Source organism: Mangifera indica, chromosome 5, assembly GCF_011075055.1.
Source record: "Mangifera indica cultivar Alphonso chromosome 5, CATAS_Mindica_2.1, whole genome shotgun sequence".
Taxonomy (NCBI): Eukaryota; Viridiplantae; Streptophyta; class Magnoliopsida; order Sapindales; family Anacardiaceae; genus Mangifera; species Mangifera indica.
In genome coordinates this window covers 14,387,386-14,406,611 of record NC_058141.1, presented here as the reverse complement: position 1 = coordinate 14,406,611, position 19,226 = coordinate 14,387,386, and the positions used below count along the sequence as shown (strand labels likewise).

At 34.2% G+C, this 19,226-nt stretch overlaps 2 protein-coding genes and 1 pseudogene across 3 annotated transcripts; 2 read left to right on the top strand and 1 right to left on the bottom strand.

The window, feature by feature from the left end:
- Positions 1 to 970: 970 nt before the first annotated feature.
- Positions 971 to 9,169, top strand: LOC123215881. 2 transcript variants are annotated; one of them, XM_044636152.1, is made up of 19 exons: positions 971 to 1,116; positions 1,344 to 2,025; positions 2,545 to 2,745; positions 3,153 to 3,236; positions 3,613 to 3,672; positions 4,146 to 4,190; positions 4,934 to 5,133; positions 5,259 to 5,750; positions 5,915 to 6,011; positions 6,101 to 6,280; positions 6,357 to 6,446; positions 6,590 to 6,652; positions 6,786 to 6,860; positions 7,227 to 7,277; positions 7,622 to 7,699; positions 8,143 to 8,277; positions 8,352 to 8,459; positions 8,557 to 8,622; positions 8,748 to 9,169. In XM_044636152.1, the coding sequence occupies exons 2-19, from the start codon at positions 1,678 to 1,680 to the stop codon at positions 8,820 to 8,822; spliced, it is 2,448 nt and encodes an 815-aa protein (XP_044492087.1). In that variant the 5' UTR covers positions 971 to 1,116; positions 1,344 to 1,677; the 3' UTR covers positions 8,823 to 9,169. The 2 variants fall into 2 exon arrangements, with proteins under 2 accessions (XP_044492087.1, XP_044492088.1); XM_044636153.1 differs by lacking the exons at positions 8,352 to 8,459; positions 8,557 to 8,622; positions 8,748 to 9,169 and having other exon boundaries at positions 7,227 to 7,297.
- A 242-nt stretch (positions 9,170 to 9,411) lies between these two features.
- Positions 9,412 to 11,605, bottom strand: LOC123216014 (annotated as a pseudogene).
- On the top strand, positions 11,589 to 17,787 carry LOC123216013 (tyrosine decarboxylase 2). Its single transcript, XM_044636359.1, has 15 exons — positions 11,589 to 11,742; positions 11,831 to 11,902; positions 12,000 to 12,123; positions 12,412 to 12,484; positions 12,703 to 12,933; positions 13,623 to 13,786; positions 14,194 to 14,334; positions 14,762 to 14,821; positions 15,063 to 15,227; positions 15,579 to 15,635; positions 15,783 to 15,847; positions 16,294 to 16,417; positions 16,778 to 16,915; positions 17,031 to 17,186; positions 17,671 to 17,787. Coding segments are annotated over exons 2-14 (1,467 nt in total). The 5' UTR covers positions 11,589 to 11,742; positions 11,831 to 11,900; the 3' UTR covers positions 17,154 to 17,186; positions 17,671 to 17,787.
- The last annotated feature ends 1,439 nt before the right edge of the window (positions 17,788 to 19,226 follow it).

Here is a 19,226-nt window from a genome sequence, read left to right as displayed (position 1 = left end):
CGAGTGGCGTGATTGGAAAATCAACTTAACTTTCGGGTCCGAGAATCAATAAATAAATGAATAGAAACGCTTCTCGAGATTAAAGGACGGCGTTGAGCATGTGCCAACCTCAGATTCAGATATCATGCTTGACTTTCTTTTACGTTTCTGTCACGCTCTCACTTGTTTTCTTTCAATTATATTATAATCCAATAAATGTAATAAATTTTTATAATAATTATTTAATTTTTTTTAAATCAGACTAACAAATAATTACTTAGATTTTAAATTTATCTAAAATTTGCATGAATTAAATAAATTAATAAAAATAATGCATCGCATGACTCTCTCAAAAATAAAAAAATTAGGTTTGATCCTTGCATTTCAACGCGTGTTAAAGACGCACTTAGATGGGAAGTAGTATTTCATGGTTTTTCTATTAAACACTAACCAAGAAATTTGATGGACGGCTCTGATAGAAAGAGGAGGCACTCGCCGGAAACTCTGTGATGGTGGCGGTTGAATTGAATGGAAGAGTAGATCCCGTTGCGTTTAACGGTATTTTTGGTGAAAAATGTGGCTGGTTCAGCACGAGACACGTTGAATTTTGGCAAGTCAAAGTCACTTTCTCGTTATTGGAAGTTATTACCCTTTTTTTATTTTTTATTTGTAATTAATATAAAATAAATAATTAGGTCAATGTTAGAATGCCTCCCGCCAGATTCTCTTTTCTCACTCAACTCCCCTTTCCCATCCCAATCTAATTCCTATGTTCTTTTTCTCTCTGTGAAATCGTGCATATTCAAAATTAGATATTTTTATTCAGTCCTTTGATTGTCGTAGAATTTATGAATGAATATTTAAATATAACTTAAATAATTGCGATTAGTCCCTGAAGATTAATTTTATTACATTGTTGCAACAGGGAATAAATTCTCAAACTATAAGGGAGCTAAATAAAATCGTTTAAATTTGTCTGTTTCTCATCCTCTGAAAATCTCCTTCTGTCATGGCATGTGTAAGAGTAACCTCCTCTTCATTCTCTATATTCTTATTTAACTTCCTTCTATATTTAGCAAATCATTTTATCTCTTTCATTCTCTTTCACAAAACCAAACACAACTGACATTTATTGAGGTATGCATGAGATTTTCTTCTTCCCTTTTCCCTTTTCAGCTTACTTTTTTTCATGCATTTACTGGGTTTTATTTCATGCGCTACGCGCTTGCTTTCCGTTACACTTTCAGATTTTGAAGCATATGTTGCCGTTTGTATGTTTAAAATCTCGATTTGGATATTCTGTTATGCACATTGTTATGCTTGTTTTCCATCTGAATTATTTTGGATGTTTTTTTTGCTACCAGGGTGTTTAGTGAATGCACAAGCAAGGCAAAAACGTTTTTCAGATTTTAAAGTTTCTGTGAGAACATTTGGGATCAAATTACATGTTTGTGTGATTTAGGTGACCACAAAATCTAAGGATTAAAAACAATTGAGGGGAGGTTACGGCTATTACATATTGATTATTGTTTGTAACGGGGTGTTGTAAATAAGATTAATTACGTTGATATTTGGTATAATCTGTCTGAACGGTGTGGATATAACGCTGGTTTAAGGGGTTGTACTGTGCAATTTGGTGGAGGATGCTGACTTTAATCTGTGAATTGAGCATTACGAAGATGAGTTAAGTATTTCAAAATGGAGAGTAAAGAAGATTGTGATGCACAAAAAGATACGCCCTCATCACAGATTCGGGTAATACAGAAGATATCTGAGGATGCAGTTAAAGTGGCAGGGGAAGCACTGCCCTCAGGTGCCAATTCATTGGCGTCACGACATAGGCGCAGTCAGAGTGAGATTTTGACGGGGCAGGGGGGAATTGGGCGTAATAATAGTTTTCAGAGATTAAAAAGTCAGGTGCAGAGGGCTTGGCGATGGGGTGGCTTGTTGCGGGAAGATGATGATTACCGGTATTGTTTCAATCCTGAGGTCTTGGCAAACCAAAAACGCCAGTGGTATCAGCTTCACTCAAAATCAACAACCATGGTTTTTAGTCTCTCTCTCTCTTTCTCTTCATTTTGCGCTGGTTACATTGTTCTGAGTTTGAAAAGTTGTTTACTGTAAAGTGCAAAGTATTATCTAGTTTGTTACGCATCTTTCCTAACAGTTGTTTCTTGTTATACTTCATTTTAAGATACTTCACTTCTCAGATTTTCTACTCTCCAAAAATTCACCTTCTTAACTTTTGATTCATGTACCACATTCAATGATTTTATTGTAAGACGGGATATAAGTTAGGTGGTGCCTTTGAACTGAAAAGTTCCATCTATCTTTTTTAGAGGATGTTAGGCAGTCAGAACTAAGTAAACAGAGATTGGACTGTGATCCATATGCCCTTGCATTTTAGTCATCATATGTTATGCTATCTGCATTTTTTTTCTTAGTTTCAGATTTGCAGTGCTTATTGCTGTTTAATGTTCTGAAGCACATAATATTGATAATCACATGGAAAAAAAAATTACCTGTATGTTTCTTTAAATGATAAATGAAGGGATTTTATTGTAGGATTATACACAATATAAGGAGCCCACCTCACTATTCGAACATTTTATTATTGCGGGGCTTCATCCAGATGCCAATCTTGAGTGTGTGGAGGATGCATTTGTGAGAAGAAAAAAGTGGGAGTTTGAGATGGAAAATTCTGAAGTGTTTGACTTAGGAATGATACAACCACGGGGTCCTTCACTTCCGACATTTCAATCTCAGGTTTATTTACTGACTAAATTAATAAATTCTTTCCACTTTTAACAATATGATCCAAGTGTACTGTGTGGTTGCTGTGTTTGCCTTAGTTTAAGCAATCTGCTGTATGAAAATAAAGGCTACTGTGTATTGTACCATAGAATTTTTTATGATATCTTTCTGTTTTTGGCATTTTGACCAGGGCCTATGTGTTTACTGCAACTGGAATGCAGTTGTTATACCCCATGCATCATTGAAATTGTTGGCCTGTTTCACAAACATTTATTTTATTGTTCTATTTCCATGATGATGACTTGGTTTACGTGCCTTTCATTTTTGGTCAACAGTTTATGTTTATTGATTGATCTTTTTTGTGGTCATAATAATATATGGGCTGATAATTACTTTTTGTGTTTGTTTGGCATTTGCAGATACTTTTTAAATATCCTCCTGGGAAAAAGTTACCTCTGCGCATCAAGGATTTAGCCTCCTTCTGTTTTCCTGGGGGTGTTAAGGTATAATTTTATTGTTATCTTGCTGACACTTTGTTACTTCCCAATTGTTTACTTATAGAAGAGATATTTACAACTATATGACAACAGGAAGAAAGAGTTTTGATGAGGTTTTAGTAAATAAATGTGATCAATAATTGTTCTATTTGTTCATTGTGTAATCTTGGAAGTTTAGTTTGTATGAACCCCATTATTCTAGAAGTAGTTCTTCAGTTTCCTATCATAAAATATATAGTTGTTTCAAAATTGTGTGTGATGTGTTTTTTGTATATTATTTATTGCTGATGTTACTTTGATTAGTTAATAACATCTGTTTTATTCAGCATTTTGCATATGCTGGTCTGTTGGTTGTTTTATCTCATATCATTTTATTATACAGGCACGGCTAGTGGAGAGGACTCCATCACTAAGTGATCTAAATGAACTTGTATATGGACAGGTATGCCAACCACTGTCCCTGTTATGTTTCCTGTAACAATGATATTGTTCTTATGTGATTTAAATGAACTTGTATGTGGACATTTTGCATTGTTATTTCTTTGATATTGTTTTCAAAGTTAGATCTTATATATTGCAATGATTTAGTTTTTCCTATAGATTACTCAATGCTATTGTTCCTTTTTGTAGCACCATAGCTAGAGAATGTTGGATTCATTGACTCAAACCTATATGTTTTTAAATTGACTAAACGGGATTGCAGTTTTATAAAATGTATCATTGTATACAGCAAACATGGCTGCATGGCATTCCATATAATTTGTCAAAAGTAATCTCCATCTAAAATTGTTGCTGCCTGATTATGTTTTTTTTTTTTTTTTTCTATAATAAACTCCTGTGAGTTAATCTTGTTCTTTTCAAAGTATAAGCACCTTTCACCGAAGATGCCATTTAATTTCTCTGCATTCTTGACAGGAGCATTTAAGCAGAGATGATTCATCATTTATTTTTTCACTTAAGGTACATTCTTTCTTTGTATCTTCTTTGTCTCATTTGTTAATTTTTGGTACCTTATTTCTTAAAGAAAGCACTGCCTAGATGAACTTCAGTTGTTATAATTGAATTTTCTTTTGTGGTATCATTGACTTAGAACTGGAACTTAAGATATGGATGATGAAATCAGTTTTCTAGTATAGGAGTTATTATCCCTGCAATTGATGGTCCCAAGTATCTATATTTCTCCGTTCTTTTTAACATTTGTCATGCTATTTTTTGATTAGAGGATCAGTGTCATGCCTTTAAATTGCTTATTACTAATGAATATCATGTAATCTTTTTCCTCTCTCAGAACAATGTTGTAAGCTTTTTTTTTTCTCTCAAAAAAATGTTTACTCTCCATTTCAGCATGTGTAACTTCTGTTCTGTTATTATTCTAATGCCTTTTCTGTCCCTTTCTTTGACTCAGTTGTAGCAAGTATTTTGTAGAAATTATTTCCTCCTTCTGTTCCCTCCTCCTCCTCCTTCTTTTTGCAATAATATTCATTGCTTTTTATTGGAGATTTAATAAGGTCCATTTGTGCCAAATGGTTCCTGAAAAAGTTACTCCTTATATTGTTAAAATGTGTGTCCACAAAGTTCACTTATATTAAGTTGGAAATGTTTGCAATTGCTTAGTGGGAGTGAATTGACCAATTTTTAGTTCCCATAGATTAATGATCTAAGGAACATGAATTGTTGGATGCTGAAACATTTTTTCTGGTCAGGTTGCCAACAGTGCTACACTTTATGGCGTTTGTTTATACATATCAGAAATTGTCCAGAGACCACCTGCTATCTTAGGAACATCACCACTGCTTTCTCAGTCTTCTGGAAGATGTAGCCGTTTTTTGATTTCTGCGCCTCGCTGCTATTGTTTGCTAACAAGGGTTCCTTTCTTTGAGTTACACTATGAGATGTTAAACAGGTTCAAAAAATTATATTTATTCTCCTTGTTGTGAGCATTTGTTGTCATAGATGTCTTTTCTTATGGAGACAAATCAATATTGTGTTTTAGTTAATACAATCCCCTATATTTTTTCTTGGTTGCAGCATAATTGCACAGGAGCGCCTGAATCGGATTACACAGTTTATTAATGAAATGACTCTCACTGAGCTCACTCATTCACCATCAAAACTACATGATCCAATAAATGGCAGCATTGACTCGCCGAATGGGGAATCTATTAATGAGTGGATGGCCTCTGCAATACCTGTTGACAATGCAGTTGCCCTTACTGCTGCTGCTGCTGGAATTATACCAGATGATGAGATCCCATCTTCACTAAAGATATGGGAACCTCATTCCCCTGAAAGTGTCACTGCTAGTGAGGCTTCAGATAGTCATTCAAAGGAAATAGATAAGGATGACAAGAAAAATTTGCAATATTTTGATGACTGTGCATCTGAGGCCTTAGAAAATCGATCTGATAATTTAGAAAGAATTTATGGAAGATTTGAGAATGGTCGAGCTTCTCCAGAGATTGGGACATGTTCTAGGACCAGCACACTAGAGCATTTTGCAAGTTCTGAATCTCTGTTCAGGTAGTAGATTTATTATTATCGTGTGGTTAACTGTATATATTGACAAACTAAATTATATCATATGATTTATTGCATCTGTTGACACTTCAGTCTGCATCTTTCCTCATTCTTTAATGTACTTTTCCTCTGAGACAATTTTTGTGATATATTGTTACTTTTGGCAGTCAAGCTAGAAGCATGTTATCAGAGGATGAGGTCGATGATCTTTCCCCAAATCATGAAAGAGAATTTGGGGATGATTTGATAATGGAGTGGGCTAGGGTGAGTTTATTGTTATTGCCCATTTTACAGAGTGTAGGTGATATTTTGACTACCCTTTGACTATTATTATTATTATTTTCATGTTATAGGAACATAAGAATGATTTGCTACAAATAGTTTGTAGTTATCATGCTCTCCTCATTCCACCTCGAGGAAGTGAAATAGTTTTCCAGCCACTCAAGCATTTACAGTCTATTAAATACAGCCGACATCCAGTTTCTGCCCTTGGCATTTCGGAAAAAGATTTAGATACATTTGAAGCTGCTGAGGTACTTATTTGGTGAATATTCTGAATATACGGTCGTATGTATATGTAACTGATTTTTGTGTAATTAATTAAAAAAGGTCAATGGAAAGTTGGCTTCTGCAGAAGAAGCTGTTGCACTCTCATTATGGACAACAGCAACGATTTGTCGGGTTCTCTCAATTGAAAGTGTAATGACATCTAATCCATTCACTCATTTCGACGTAGTTGCCCTTTTTCTTTACATTTTGAGACAGATGTGTTGCATGCCTATTCAGAAGAAATGGGAACCATTTTCATATTGAGATTTGAATTTGGTATTATACAACTTCAGGTTTTGGCTCTGGTTGCTGGAGTGTTACTGGAGAAACAACTGGTAGTAGTGTGTCCTAATCTGGTGAGTTGGCCTGTTAAATATGTGTCATCACCACTGACTTGTGAATACAGTTAATATTTTATAGGAACTGGAAATGAGTAAGCAATTATTTTGAGTGGGCTCTAGGCATTAATATCACTTTCAAGTATTGCAGGGTATTTTATCAGCTGTAGTGTTATCTCTCGGTCCAATGATTCGTCCATTTCAATGGCAGAGTTTGCTTCTTCCAGTAAGTTTAGATATAATTCAGCCAACACTGTGCTTTAATTTATTTTATCAAAAAATGAAAAAAGAAACATATGGCTTGAATGATACCTTTGGGAGTCAAAAGCTATGAAAATTTCAATAAAATTCATCTCTTATAATTGTGTCTACCCAAAATAAATCTTGGAATAAAGCAATCACAAGAAGGCAGCCAAGGTGGTTTTACAGTGGCCACTTCATAATTTAAGTTGGAATTTTTTTATTGTGATTTTCATGTGTGATTGGAAGCAAAATCGCACAATAAGTGTAGTTTTGATGCCTTTGATGCTGGTGTTAACACATGTGAATCTGTGATAATCGATTTTCTTTTTGCAATATTGATCTTTTACAGGTTTTACCAGGGAAGATGCTTGAGTTTCTTGATGCACCTGTTCCCTTTATTGTGAGTTCCATATCCCTAAGGTCGGCATGCTTATAACATGAAATATCATAAGATTTAAAAATTGGTACATGTTAAGGAGTTATATCTACTCTGTTTATTGATTTACGCTTGTCCATGAATCTTCCATCCAAATGTTTCTGTTGCTTGATTAATTTGCTGGCTAGTTGAATGTTTGTTTCAAATTTTTAGATTCAAAATCTTAAAGCATCCTCCTAGACTAAAATTGTTGAAACTTACTCTTGTGTCAGTGAAAACTAGAGTTATATAAGATCAATGATTTCAAGACTTTGTTTGACGTATTATTAGAAAATACTGATATTTTGATCTTCGATGTAATTTTACAGGTTGGGTTACAAAAAAAACCTGCTGATTTCAGGATGAAAACATCAAACCTTGTGCTTGTAAATGTTCTCAAGGACCAGGTGTGTAATTTTTATATATTGTTTTTAATCTTTTCTGGAATTACAGATTATATATGACTTGATCTTTTTTTTTTTCGGATTGCAAGCGTTATAATGTAGTTAACATGTCTTGGTTGTTTTCTTTATTCAACAATTACAAACTAATCTAACCTTGCCCGCATTTTTCGAACCAAATTAGCGAAAGCCCCTTCTTTCTTCCACACAGCCTTTAATGGAACTCCTAACTGTAAATTTTGTTATTTCAGAAATTTGAGGGAAATTGGTAATTAAGGAAATTGCAATAAACCGTTTTGTTTATTCATTTTGGAAATAATTCCAAATCCACTACCCCTAATAGCAGAATTATAACACGTCATCTCAGTCTGGGAAGTGTCACAAATTCTTGAAATATAGAGGGATTTATGTATCCTATTCTTGTTCAATTTTTTATTTTTTATTTCCAGGTGAAGATGTGTCGCATACCATCACTTCCTGGACAAAGAAAACTTGTCTCTGAACTCAGACCAATCCATGCTCAATTGTCCTTTGAAAGTTCAATTGCAAAAAGGCATCCTGTGTATAAATGCAGCGAAGTGCAGGTGGTTACAGATCTCTCCTGCTCATATTCAGCTTGTGTGTTGATATGAATAATAATATTTGAAGTGTTTTTCAGGCTGAAGCTGCAACCCAATTTTTGAACGTCATGGGGCGGTACATGGAGTCTCTTTGTTCTAATTTTGGATCTCATACAATAACTAGTGTACAATCAAACAATGACAGGGTTAGAAAATCTACTATCAAAATTTTATGATCAACAACTATAAATCTGTATCATGTTCTCCTCTTTAACAGATGAAATTTTGGTTTTAACTTTCCAGGTTTCTTTACTTCTTAAAGATAGTTTTATTGATTCCTTTCCTAGTAAGGACCGCCCATTTATCAAGGTAATTTTGTATTTAAATTTTAAATTGTTCAAACTTCAGTACAAATTACTATTACAGATTCTGTTATTGTTTGCATTTTGCTAGTCATTTTGTTAATTAAGGATTGCCTATTGTGGTTGATGCAGCTATTCCTGGAGACTCAACTGTTTAGTGTTCTGTCAGACTTTCGTTTATCAAGATTTGAAAATGGCTACTGCTAACAAGTCATGTGTTGGATAAGGATATCAGATGATAAACTAAGAGCAAATTTGAAGCCAGCAACAACTGTGAATTAATTTGCAGCCAAAAGATTGTGTTAGTGATCTTTCTAACTTCAAGTTGTGGTAGTAATATTTGAATATGCCTCACAGCAATTATCTGTACACACCCACCAACACCAATATGTCTCTTGTACAACCTACGACAAATCATCCCCTTTTTTGTCAGGGTATGATGATGGGGTTACTCAAATCTGTCTTATGCCAAATTCTTGTAAATGTTAAAGTTAAACATCATTTGTAGATTGACTGACTTTTTAATTTAACTGTTGCTCCTGTTTTATATGTAATTCGCTCTTGTAGGCTCTTCTTTTTACTATATTTCATATTGCTTCTTTCTTCCCCTTGCTTCCCAAAAGATGAATATTCCAAAAAGAGGGAAAAAAAAAAAAAGAAGAAGAGAGAGATCAGGAAGAAAAAACATAAAAGATTCTTGTAGCATACCATATTACCCTAAATTTAACATCAAGTGTTGAAAATGATAATGCAATTTGAAACCCACTTTTTTGATTACAGATAACAAGAAGGTTTTAACTTGTGATATCTCATTAAATTGTTGTTCCAAACCTGAACACAATTTCCTAATTGATGACATAATACAATGTGTTATGGTACATTATTTCACTAGAAAAGTGAACAATAAAATCTTGGACAAGGAGAAGTTAACATTGTTTATGGCTTTGGAGTGCAGACAGTCCAACTGCAGATGGCGCCCAATAAGAGCAATCCTATGCAAGCTTCCTTTCCTTACTGTCAAATAAATAACTTCAGTAGTAAATTCAAAATGTATTAATTCATTTAATTGTGAAAAAAGAAAAAACGTGCTAATACTTATCCTAGTCATCTAAAAATAGATAATTCACACAGGCAGACAACACTACACTCTACAAGAAGAATTGATTCATCTCATCAACACTCAATTTCTCTTCTGATTCGTATGACAGATCAAAACTATCTAAATTAGCAAGAGCATATACAGCTCTAGTGCATTTTTGCCCCGTCTAAGTTTAAGTATTATTATCAAATTTACAGATAAACAGAGTTTCTATAAGAGTATATATCATTGAAAACCCCACATTAAGTGGACAAGGGGAACTAAACATGTATATCAGATATGGACTATAAAGTTCTCTTAAATCCACAGCATCAAACCATATGTACTGCGTTATAATACCTTCAGCATAACCATGCTCAATTTATTGTATTCCTTGGGTGCTCAAATTAAACTCGGGGTGACTTAAGGAGAAAATACCTAAAACCAGCAGCATACAAGTGTTATAACATAAACACAAGCATTAGAAAAATTAAAGAAGTACAACAAAATGCTTTCAATAAAAAAATATGACAAAGATCCTAACTAATATCCCATCACTGGATAGCTAATGACCAGAAAACCAGAAAACAGGGAGAAAGTGTAGCATAAGTACACTACCACAATCAGATCATTTCTCTTTGTCCTCAGAATCAGACTTTGCAAAAACCGGTTCAGGCTGGGTTTCTGCATATGCTGGAGGAATAAATTTAGGATCTTTCACTGCAACATCAGCATACTTTAGTATAGCTTCTCTAGGATCCTCATCCATCCATGTCTCTTTGATCATTCCCCCTTGCTGCAAGGTAACTCCATATATCAGCAACTCCCCACTTGCTTCACTTAACATGAAAGATTATTAAAAAAAAAAAAAAAAAACAAATACAAGAGCACTGATGAGGAGAACACCATACCTTCATAAGGTATTGGGTCGGTAAGCTTCCCTTGCTTGCACCAACTCTCCCACCATAACCAGGGCCTGTAATGGGAAGCTCAGGCTTATGGGACTTAATAGGGTCCTTCAATATTTTCTCTCACTGACGCTTACGACTTGGCTGATCTCTGAATAAGGGCATGGGGATTGTGAATCACAGTTTGCACACCCAAAATCATCAACAAATTTTGTCCTTGGTGCTCGTGCAACACACACAAGAGCTCCTCGCTCACTAAGGGTGGGATCATATAATATGTGACTTCCTCCCTGACTCTTATCTCCAGCTGTTGCAAAGACCTTTAAGCAAAGAAAGGCAATTGTAATATAAGTATAAATTCATTTTGTTTACTGCACAAGTCTCTGAGTGTGTGCTTCAAAGACAATTAATAGAGGATTCAATCAAAGTAGCTTGAATTCGTGGATAAATAAAAAGAATATAGAAAAACAGAAAAGATATGAAAGAAAAATATTACTTGATTCAGCTTTGGGTGCCAAGTACATTGCACTACACTACAAGTCAGTGATATTCCAACTCTTGAAACAAGTTCAAGCTTTGCTCGATCAAAGAGAAGGTAAGCCATTTCTCTTGGAGGCTAATGTGCCGGTTGTGGTAGTGGAAGGCGGCGGTTCTGATCGGCGGGTGGCATCGTGGAAATTTTCAAGAGATATTTGGGGCTTGGATTGTTTGCCAAATAAGAGCGGGAATTGGGCTTTAATTCTATCGTACGTATGTGCTTCATCGTACATTCTTAGCTCATTGAGTTGTGTTGTGATGTTTATGAGTGCGTTATTTTTCAATTTGGAGACAATTTATAGGCCCGCCATTAGCGTTACTGAACTGGAAGGAGCGACAGTGACATGGAAAATGGGCTGGGTTTTTTATATGAATGACCCTTTTCGAGAATATAAGATTATACAAAACCATTTCTTCCTTTCTTCCAAAGAGGCTTTAGAAAATTACATTTGGATATGTCCAAACCCCTAAGAGAGACCAACAAAATAACCTCACATTTATCACTTGACAGGATCATATCATCCACACAATGAGCAAGCGGCAATAGTTCAGGAGAATCTGTAAATCATAAGGCGCGTGTGTTTAAGTCTCTTTTGGAGAGCAGGTGTGCCTGATGTTTGCCCTTTAGATTTTGTCCACTAACCAGAGTCTTTTCACTGCCCTATTAAGCTTTTATGCTCTTTTCATAACAGTAAAGGCGAACATACCATTGAACTTTGTTTTCTCCGTAACACTCTCAACCGTCAACTCCTTTTCACCAAAATGTAGGTCTCTATTAATTTGTATGATAATTTTTACTCTTAACATGGATATCAGTTATTGCTGACATGGTTTTCTGTCATGGTTGATTTATACATATAGGGAGAGTCGTGGGTTGAAGCCAATGGATGCAGAGCAACTGAGGGAGAATGCTCATAGAATGGTGGATTTCATTGCTGATTACTACAAAACTATTGAGAATTTTCCAGTTCTTAGCCAAGTTCAGGTTATACAATCTTATATTATCCTTATTTATATATGGTCTAGCTTCTTTTAAGTTGTTCACGGGCTTCATTGATCATTCCTTCCATCTATTCGTGTTTACGTAATTTACTGTATGTGTGTGCACATGGATAAATGAAATCATTGATCTCTTGAATGTGTTTTCCGTGTTTGACTGAAGTGCAACAATTTGAATTCTTTCATCATTTTTTTTGGGTAACTCCATTAGGAGATATCAAGTTATCAACGTAGTTTTCTTCATTAGCAGCATTTCTGTGGTTTTTCTTTGCAGCCTGGGTATCTTCGTGAACTTGTACCGGATTCTGCTCCAAAGCATCCTGAGTCACTGCAAAATGTTCTTGACGGTGAAATTACTCATTTGAGTTCTCAAACTTTTTTTAATTGCCTGGTGAATGTGAATTATTTGAGAAAACATAGTTTATAGCTCAATTATGATTACAACTTACGATTCTTTTATTCTCTTCACCAAGTTACCCTCTTACTCTGGCTGAATTTTATAGTTTAAACTTGATTTAATATTTTCTTACTGAAGTCTAAGGACAAAACATGTGCATGATTGCAGATATTCAGGCAAAGATATTGCCAGGGGTAACTCACTGGCAGAGCCCAAATTACTTTGCATATTATCCTTCTAATAGCAGTGTTGCTGGATTTTTGGGAGAAATGCTTAGTGGTGCTCTTAACATTGTGGGTTTCAGTTGGATAACTTCTCCTGCTGCAACAGAACTTGAGATGATTGTTCTAGACTGGCTTGGTAAAATGCTTAAGCTACCTGAGGACTTCCTTTCAACAGGTAACCATCTGATGATTGTATTGGGCTGTTTTTTTTTTTTTTTTAATTTCTCTTGATTTATCACTTTGATGGTTTGAAGATATATTAATATTTTTGTTTCAACTCACTGTTTATACCGAGAAGAAACCCACTAAACCTGCCAGTGTGATTCTGTGGATCTGTAAACAGTCCGTGCATTTGATGGGTGTATGATTTTTCCCAAGTTAATGAGTTAAAGTTGTAAGCCATTTTGTAGCTAAGCTTTTCATGATGTTTTTGTTAGATGCTGAAGTACCTCAGGTCAATTTTTAGAAAAAATTCTCATTGATAGGAATATATATTGACCTAAGTTAGAGGGGTCAGACATTGCAAAATGTGTGGTTTTATTAGGGGTGATGAATGGTTTTTTTTTTGTGTCTAGTAAATCTAAATGCAGTAAAGGTAATCCACAATGAGTTCACTTTTCCTCTTTTTCTTTTGGCAAATGATACAAAGAGTATCTAATCACCCTGCTTCTATGAGAAAAAGGTTCTAAACTTCATCTTAAGATTGATTAGGTTGATTTAGCATGTTCCAAGTCATTGATTCTGGAGAAGTTGACTGTTTTTAAGATTTTAAACCTCAAAACTCAGCCTGTAGGAACTGATGTTTTGAAACTTAATTAATGTTAGTGAAGCAAAGTCTTTGAAGCCAATGAAATGATGTTACAGGACAAGGTGGTGGAGTTATACAAGGCACTGCAAGTGAAGCTGTTTTAGTTGTACTGCTCGCAGCTCGTGATAAGGCTTTGCGGAGGGTTGGTAAAAATGCTCTTGAAAAGCTTGTGGTATATGCCTCTGATCAGACACATTCTGCTTTACAAAAAGCTTGCCAGGTATCTTATAAAAGGATTATTTTTTTCAAAACCAATCAAATGTCATTCTGAAATGATGTTTTCTGTGCTGGGTGATCAACAAAATTTACTTGATAAAATCTAGAATGTGTTAAATCAATTACTAAGTGTGGGTTCAGGAGGCAGAGTTTATTCTTTACTGATTTGGCTATGCCTTTTTTTTCCTTTAAGTCTGTAGAATTTGAACATATTGTATATGATGCTGACTGCCCTTTTTTCTTCTGGAATTAGGCTAGGGCCTCTTATGAATTTTGTTTTGCCCTTCATATCATATTTTATACCAATAAAACAGTTAACTTATTTTAGGACCAAACAATGGATATGCACCATGTATGTTGCTTATATCTAATGCCTGTGTATTGCATTGTGATGTTGATATTTTGATACAGATTGGGGGAATTTATCCAGAGAATTGCAGGGTGCTTAAAACAGACTCTTCAACTAATTATTCCCTTTCCCCAGATGTACTTGCTGAAGCTATCTCACATGACCTTGCCATTGGATTAATACCTTTCTTTTTGTGTGCTACAGTAGGTGACTCAGTTGCTTTCACCTATTTTTTTTAATATTATCATTTTGTTAGATATTTCACATGAACTAGTAATTGGGAAGAATACTATAAAATGCTCTGGATTAATAATGCCCCTGTTTTATTCCACAAGTTGTGAGTATATCCCTGTTCATGCTCAAGACAATGGGGTATATTTATGTGAGCATTAGGTGTTTAGTAACAAGGATGCCTACCACAATGGAAACAGGATCTGGGTATTCTGAATCATACAACATTTTCACTTTGAAAGCAAATGTGGATTTTAGAGTAAATTATATATTTTTTAATTCTTGTAAATGATAAAAACGATGTTTCCATGTTGATCAATCAATTTGTGACTTTGTCTTTTACATGCTTGTGTAACATGGATTAATGCTATGAATTTTAATTATCATTTATTCTTGCAGGTTGGCACTACATCGTCTACAGCTGTTGATCCTTTGCTTGAACTGGGAAAGATTGCCAAGGTCATATTTAGTTGAATTGGTTAGGATATTATTATGCTCAGTTTTCGCAAGGTCTGAGCCAAAATACCAGCTAACTGCATAGTATGATTATAACTGGATATATTTTGTATAACCAGCATAAAATAGAGAAAACTTGCCATTCAAAAGATTAAAAATTTCATATTTTATTATGTTTATCCAATTAATACATCATTGAAGAGTGAGAAAAATAACAATTCCTGCATGTACGGTTTCTCTGCAGAGTAATGGAATGTGGTTTCATGTGGATGCTGCATATGCTGGAAGTGCATGTATATGTCCGGAATATCGACAATATATTAATGGTGTTGAAGAAGCTGACTCTTTTAACATGAATGCACACAAGTGGCTTCTAACAAACTTTGATTGTTCAGCACTTTGGATAAAGGTATGATAGTACTTGTTTTGCTAGTTGCCATCACAAAATAAAGCAAATGCGTTTTTTATGTCTCCTCAGGCTCTCTGTATTTTTCCAGAGGATAATGGTCATCTATATATGATTTTGATAGTTACTCCAGTAGTTCGGTGTGACAATATCCTTAATTTTTACCTAGCAATCACACAAATAATAGGCATGCTTATGATATAAAAACTCAGACATGTGTTGTCATTTCTTAAAAAATTAGAATTTCATAGATAATCTAAGTTCTTTCTGCTGCTTCACCTTTTAGTTTAATTATATTTTTAAATTGTAAAACATTAAATATCTTCAATGTTAACATTATTTTCATGGAAACAGGATAGAAATGCTTTGATTCAGTCCCTCTCTACAAATCCAGAGTTTCTGAAAAACAAGGTAAAGTTTCTTACTATATGTTCTTCATTTATACTTGTGCAATGTTTTGGTGGAAGGTTTAAGATGCAAATGATACCACATGCTGGTATTGTCATGGCTAAAGGTGGCATTTCATTTTTAAGTGTTGGTTATGTGGCTGATAATTAGGCCTCTCAAGCAAACATGGTTGTGGACTATAAAGATTGGCAAATTCCTCTTGGACGTCGATTCAGGTATTCCTCTGAACATTTTGCCTGAAAGAAGCTTATAATACCCATGATGCTGTTCAACATAAAAGCATATCCTTGATAATCATGTATAGGAGAACATGTGTGCACGTGTCTGTTGAGTCACTTCAAGTAGAAAAACTCTCTTTAAGTGTGTATTTGTGGCAATTACTTTTATGACCAGTTGTCTATTAATTTTTACAATAAAACTATGTATACACACTTTGAATACACAAAATAGATAATAAATGATATGTCATCAAGTAATTTAATGATTTTAAATTAAGAAAAAAGTAACACCCGATCACATTATGACATATAATCTATTTACTCATTTTGTGTACTACAAGTATATATGTGAAACATTACTCTAATTTTTAATGGATGAAATGAACTCCATGTGCTCATTTATAATACATTATTAACTTCACTAATTCAATGTTGGCTCTCAGATCATTGAAACTATGGTTCGTGTTACGACTTTATGGTTTGGAAAATCTACAGTGCTATATAAGAAGTCATATCCAGCTGGCTAAACATTTTGAAGGGCTTGTAGAGCAAGACCCTAGATTTGAGGTAGTTTTGCGTTTTATGAAGTTTTTTTTAATGAACTATAATACAAATTCCTGTAAGCTGTATTTATGTGATTTTCCTTTTTTCTTAAAATTTAATTTGGCATGGTTTCATTCTTCTCGGTTGGGATTGAGGCTGCTGGTGGCTATTTTTCTTATTTGTTGGAGTGCAAAAATAGCCATAAAGTGTGTCTATTCTTTGACATATTTGGTTCACTCATATTTTGCATTATCTTTTGTTCATGTCCATATTTAGAAGTTAAATTTTTTACACATGCATTTCTGAATCATTATTACAGTCCATGGTTCATATAATTCATATGGGCAAGTTGCTTTCTTTTTTTTTGGTAACCGATATGGGCAGGTTGTTACCCCGAGGATATTTTCATTGGTTTGTTTCCGCCTTTTGCCACCCCAAAATAACCAAGATGGTGGCAATAAACTGAACCGTGAGCTATTAGATATTGTAAACTCAACTGGGAAAATCTTCATATCTCACACAGTAAGCTCATTATTCTTTCCGAGATACATATATTTTTGCAGTGTCCTCTCTCTAGTCTCTTCTATTTTACTGCCAAATGAAATAAGCTTATCGTTTATAACCTTTTTTTATACAGGTTCTATCAGGTACATACATATTGCGATTTGCAGTAGGGGCGCCATTGACTGAAGAGAGGCATGTGAATGCAGCCTGGAAAGTTTTGCAAGACGAGGCCTCTACCTTGCTGGAGAAGTCTTAGAATAATTAGTGTTTATTGTTTAGTTTTAATCCATTAAGGGACGTTTGGTTTGGGTAATGCTTAATTACTAAAATAGAAAGATTACCTTGAAGATAGATTACTTAGAAGATTACTGGGTATAAATGATTACTATGTTTGATAAAATTTGATAGATATAAATAATTATTGTGTTTGGTTAAAGGTAATAAAAAATTACTAGTAAATTATTTTACTTAAATGTCCTTGAATATAATTATTTTTAAATATTTTTTATATTATTTGTCGTATTAATTAAAAATAAATTTATTTTTATCTCAAAAAATTAATAAATAATAATATAATTATAATAAACTCAAGATTACCTCAGTAATCTTTAAATACCTAAGGTGAAGGTGGTAATCAGATTATCACATATATTACCTATCACGTCAGCATTGGTAATAGAAGATTACTGTAATTTTTTATTACTGACAAATCAAATAAAAGAATAAAAGATAGATTATCAAGGTAATTATAAAATCTTCCAACCAAACGCACCTTAATTGTTCCTGTTGCTCCACAATGGTGATTTCTTAGAATTTGATTCTCTTGATTTATGCTGTTACCTAAATATCTTTGAATGGATAAAGAAAAATGGATTTTTGTTTTGGGCTCAGATAGATAAGTGTAGACATATTATTGGGTCGAATCGATGCACAACATAACCTACAAAACAATGGGCTGTACCAGATTTATGGGCTGAGTTTGGGTTATAGAATTAGGCTGATTGACTGGTCTGACCCACTAACAAAAACCGGTTATTCGACAAGCCCTGATATGGCATGACCCGTGAACATGATAGACTGTGTTGGATGTGGCCCATTACTGCCACTGTATCTAGGTGAGGGGTATGGATACATTACCGACAGACCGGTTGATCTAGACGGCAGTAAGTAAACTTTGTGGGCTTAAGTAGAGTAGGCCGTACAAAATGAACCCATGCTCATTATGTTAGGTCGAACTAATTTGGACCTTTGAACCCAGGAAGGTATAGATCTGTTGGGTCTGGATTTTGATGTAAAATGGCTTCACCTGACAAGTTAAACAGGCTAGGCTAAATTGGATGGGAGCCACAATCATTCTTGTTACTGGGTTTATTCCATTGATCCATTCTCTCAATTTGGAAGTTGTAATGCAAAAGTGCAACTAAAAGGAAGAATATTACATCTTATCCTCAAATATGTATACCAAATTCGGCACGGCATCTATTATTTAAGAGATCAAGAGAATAATCTTATATATTATATAAGCAATTTTATATGTATTCAAATTTAAGTACCCAATTGGGTATTCAAATAATGTATTATCAGATATTATTTTATCTTTAATTTAAAATCACTCATTCACGTGATGATATTTATAAGTATTTAATTATGTTTTTAAAACTGGGTGCACTTAATTTGATAGACAATATATTTCTCAACAAAAGTCATATTTTGGATGTAATATTCAAGTGATAACACTTTGATTTTGTATTATTGCCCAATTTTTCTGCAATTCCGAACTTATAATTGAAACGACGCACGAATAAATGTACGAAAAAGTGGTGATATATGCCGATATGCAATGGTAGTGGCCCAGGAAAGATTGCTGAAATCATCCATCCTCATTATTCTCCTCGAACATGGGACTCTCCGTTGCCCCATTTCATAATAAACTTTGATTCTTATTCAAATCTATCCAATCTTGTACTTGCCACTGGAAATATTGATTCTTATTCAAATAATACTCGATCTTATACTTGCCACTAAAAATACAAGTTATGCGAGCAATCAGGATTATTTTTGGCATATTCATAAGCTTGAGCTTTCTTAATGGCATACCCATATCCACTTATACTTTTGTAGAGTGTAAGAAAAGGTTTCCCTCTTTCGACAATGACCCAAATGAGGTTACCATTGGATGTTATATATATAGAAGCATATGCCAAAAACCTGTTATAATTTTGCAAGCATTTGTATTGCAGAAGTTTTTTGAGTCCACTAAGAAATTCTGATTGTATCATAAGATTTGTGATTGAAACTTATTCTTTTTAGGCATGAAAGTTCCCTTTTT